The 4,224-nt window shown below is 43.3% G+C and overlaps 1 protein-coding gene across 1 annotated transcript; it reads right to left on the reverse strand.

The window, feature by feature from the left end:
* Positions 1-473: 473 nt before the first annotated feature.
* Positions 474-3,959, reverse strand: LOC135626798 (pentatricopeptide repeat-containing protein At5g14770, mitochondrial-like). Its single transcript, XM_065132437.1, has one exon. The coding sequence runs from the start codon at positions 3,907-3,909 to the stop codon at positions 952-954; it is 2,958 nt and encodes a 985-aa protein (XP_064988509.1). The 5' UTR covers positions 3,910-3,959; the 3' UTR covers positions 474-951.
* Between the last annotated feature and the right edge of the window lie 265 nt (positions 3,960-4,224).

Genomic DNA, 4,224 nt, shown 5'->3' on the forward strand with positions numbered 1-4,224 from the left:
TGACTCTCTTCCTCCCCAGCCCTGCTTGTGTGACAACATAATCCCATGCAACCTGTGTATTTTTCCAATATCTTCTTGGGCTTAAAATTTTGTTTAATGGAACTGTTGTAACACTGAGTCGGCAATCCACTTCATATAGGTTTGCAGGTGGCCGAGATGGTCATCTGGAGGAAAGGTGATGCATTATGGAGCAAAAAAGTGCAATATGCAATACATCAATGATTAAACATATACATTGACTCAAAATCCATCTGGTGGAAGCAAAATATAATATGAATGTTCTGTATGTTGTTAATCTATGTAAACCACAGCGCCTTCTATGATTCATGAAGAGAATTTGCATCAATGAAGGAGAAAAAGTACACTTACAGTGTTGTGAATGTAGCATATCCCTAGTAGCTAGGAAAGGAACTTTATTTCTATTTTTAAACATAGCACACTCTAGAATAAGGCAGTCCAAGGGTACTATATCATTAAACATGAGTAAAAGTTTGTCTTATTATTTGCTCAAGAATAGTTCGTATCTTCTTTATTGAGCCAATGATGGAAAGAACTTTACAGTCTTGCATTAGTTTCCTCAGATGTTCGGAACTTTTCAACATCAATTGTCTGGAACATTTTGGTGCCAGACAGATGATAAATAGAAAACAAATGCTACTTCAAACTGTTCACCTCTACTGTGCCAACTACAAATGAATTGCCTGCATCCGCTGCTTGACTGCTTGAATTGGATGTTCCCTCAAGCCCCCCCAGGAGGTCTTTGGCTCTTAAGCTGGTTCTTCCCCGCACCTCGGGAGATATTTCTTAACACAATAAATCCCATGAGGATGATTCTCTTATCTTGTGACCATCATTCTTATCAAGTCATTGATTCAAAAATTACTCATATTTGACTCCAGATCCATCATGACAGGTTGGCTTTCAAATTTTCTGGTTACTAACTTTATCATCTCATATCTTGTACAACTTTCTAAGTAACTTCTGAGCTCCCAACGTCCTCCCTGGTCTTGCAAAGGCTTTACTAATGAAACCAAGTGTCTCTTCGCCAGGAGCAAAACCCTTTCCAGTCATCTCTTTCAGCAGCCTTTTAACCTCAGACCCATTCAGTAGCTTCGACCACCCACTAATTAGTATGTCATATGTTGAAGAATTGGGCAATACACCTCTTTTATTCATTTCATTAAACAACTCAATGGCTTGCTTCATCATTCCAACTTTGGCAAAGTCACTAATAAGCACATTATAGGTGCTAAGTTTAGGAACAAATCCTTTCATTACCATTTCACAATATAGCCTTATAGATTCTTTTCTATTGCTTTGCTTTCCATAGGCTGTAATTAGTATATCATAAGTAAAATTATTTGGAAGTACCTCCCTTTTCTTCATCTCGTTTATCAGCTTATCTGCTTCACCAATCCTTCCAGCAGCTGATAGGCCACCTAACAGGGTATTGTAAGTTGCAATACTTGGGGATATGCCTTCAAGAAGCATTTGAGAGTACATATCAAATGCTTTATCAAGATGGCCACTCTTGCAATGTCCTAGCATAAGAACATTGAAAGTAATAGTATCAGCTTTGATCCCTCTTGCCAACATATCCTTCAAAAGAACATTGGCTTTCCTTGTCATCCCAAGAGTACATAAAGCATGAATCATTGTATTATAAAGAGTGATATCATGACCAAGTCCCATATTTACTACCTTCTTGTGTGTTTGTACTATCAAATCTGCTCTCTTACATTTAGAACATGCATGTAACACATTTCTGCAAGCGGAAGAACTTGGGAAGAAACCACCAGCAGCCATTTCAATCAACAAATCCACAGCTTTCTCCGCTTCCCCAACCTCACAGAGACCTCCAATCAGGGTATTGTATGTGATGCGATTAGGCATCAGGCCAACACTCATCATTTCTTTACTAAGTTCAAGAGCCTTATCTATCCTTCCCTCCTTACAGTGTGCATTAATCAAAGTGTTGTATGTTGCATGATCAGGATTTAAACCCATATTTTTCATTTCAGAGAGAAAGGATTTTGCCTGACTAGACTTTCCAAGGTTGCAGAGAGAATTTATAAATACATTATACACAACAACATCAGGAACATGATTTTTCTCTATCATTTCTTGGCCAACATTGAAAGCTGCAGATGTGTTACCAATCTTAAAAAGCCCATCCATCAAGGAGGTGAAATTAACACGGTCCATCAATACACCATTTTGTTCCATATTTCTGAACAGACTCTCTGCTTCTTCCATCCTTCCATTCTTCCTCAATCCATTAACCAAAGAATCAATGACATAGTTGTTTACATCCAAACCTTCCTCTCTCATTTCCTTATACATCTGAAGAGCTACTTCTTGATTCCCAATCTTGAACATGCCATCTATAACTGTTCCATAGGTTACAACATTCGGACAGGTATTTCTTTCCGTCATCTTTTTCATAGCATCAAGAGCCTTAGCAAGTAGTTGTTTTCTAATATAACCATTGATGATAGAAGAGTAAGTAACAACATTCACATTCAGCAACTTCCTCTGCATCTCCAACAATGCAGATTCTGCTCCCTCCATATCTCCTAACTTGCAACGCCCATCAATCAAAGCTGAATATGCAACATGACTGGGGATGAGACAAGGTGAGCAAATCAGCCGAAACATCTGCTCTGCATCATCAACCTTACTCAACTTGAATAGTCCATCCATGAAGGTAGTGTGTAAAACCAAATCCATCACAACACCTCGAGCAACAATCTCACCAAGAAGAGCAAAAGAATCCCTTTCTCTGCCAGCTTTAAATAATGAATCTATGAGAGTACAGTACGTAACATGATTCGGAGCAACACCCATCTTCTCCATCTCTCTAAAGAGAGCATATGCCTCCGACAATCTCCCCTTGTTGCAGAGTCCATTGATCAGCGAAGTGTATGTGACAACATTAGGCAAGATCCCACTCTTGACCATATCTTCGTATAGAACAAAGGCTTCTTCGAGCTGTCCCCTCTTGCAATATTCACCGATGAACGTCGTGTGAGTGATAACATTTGGCTCCAAATGGGCACCTATATCTTCCATCACTCTCCTCGCCATACCGAAATCTCTGTTCCGACAAAACCCATGGATCAAAGTGTTACAAGTGACGATATCTGGCGAAACATTCTCCGCCATCATACTCTCCACCAGCCCTTGAGCCCCATCCATCTTCCCCATCTTGCAGTACGAGTCAATCAGCGTATTAAACCCGATGACATCCCTTGTGGTCCCGCCTTGAACCAGCATATCCGACAGCGACTCCGCAACCCCCAGCTGCCCCTTTCGGCACAATCCTTTGACCAAAATGTTGCAGGTGAAGCAATCAAAAGGAAACCCCTTCTTCAGCATCTCCGACAGCAACCCGACGGCGGACTCGGCCAATTCTAGATCACAAAAGCCCCAAATGACGGTGTTGTAGGACACAGCGTCGATCTCTGCGTCCGAGCGGAGGACGCGGAGGGCAGCGTCGAGGGAGCCCATCTTGCAGAAAGCGTGGATGAGGACGTTGTGAGTGAAGGAGTCGGGCTTGGCGGAGGAGCGGCTGAGCTCGGAGTAGAGGGCGGGAACCTCCGCGACGAAGCCGGCGGAGTTGAATCGGGAGAGGAGGCGGTTCCAGGAGAGGAGGGTGGGGCGAAGGCCGAGGGAGCGCATGTGGCGGAGGGCGCGGAGGGCGGCCGAAAGCTGGCCGCAGGCGAGATGGGCGCGGATGAGGGCGCAGAAGAAGGAGGCGTAGAGGCGGGACTTGGAGGGCGGAGGGCGGTGGCGGCATGATGACGAAGAGAAGAGGGAGGACAGACGCGTGGGAGCGGAGGAGGCTGTGGTGGTGAAGGCTTCGATTGTGTTCGAGGGACGGAGAAAGAGAGAGAGAGAGGGCGTCATGGAGAAAAAAGAGAGACAGGACAAAGGAGGCGTTTCGTAGCGCAAGTTGTAGGCGATGTATCAACTTCGGCCGGAGAAAATTAAAGAGGTACATATATATGGGCCGGGCGGGAGACACGCATCCCAAGCCCGGCCCCTTCACTGAGTTGTTCTTGAGGGCTTATTTGAGGATTAAAAGAAAATAAATCAATTCTGCGGTCAAAATGCAAATGCATGCACTCATTTTGTGAAGATTTTCCAGTTCCACAAAATGCTCTTCATCAAAATCGACGTCTTTCACAAGATTATAATATGGATAGAATTTATAGTTGTTCA

Source organism: Musa acuminata, chromosome BXJ2-11 (genome assembly GCF_036884655.1).
Source record: "Musa acuminata AAA Group cultivar baxijiao chromosome BXJ2-11, Cavendish_Baxijiao_AAA, whole genome shotgun sequence".
NCBI lineage: Eukaryota > Viridiplantae > Streptophyta > Magnoliopsida > Zingiberales > Musaceae > Musa > Musa acuminata.

Coding starts and splice junctions, on each gene's coding strand:
- LOC135626798 (XM_065132437.1), bottom strand. CDS start 3,909: ATGACGCCCTCTCTCTCTCTCTTTCTCCGTCCCTCGAACACAATCGAA.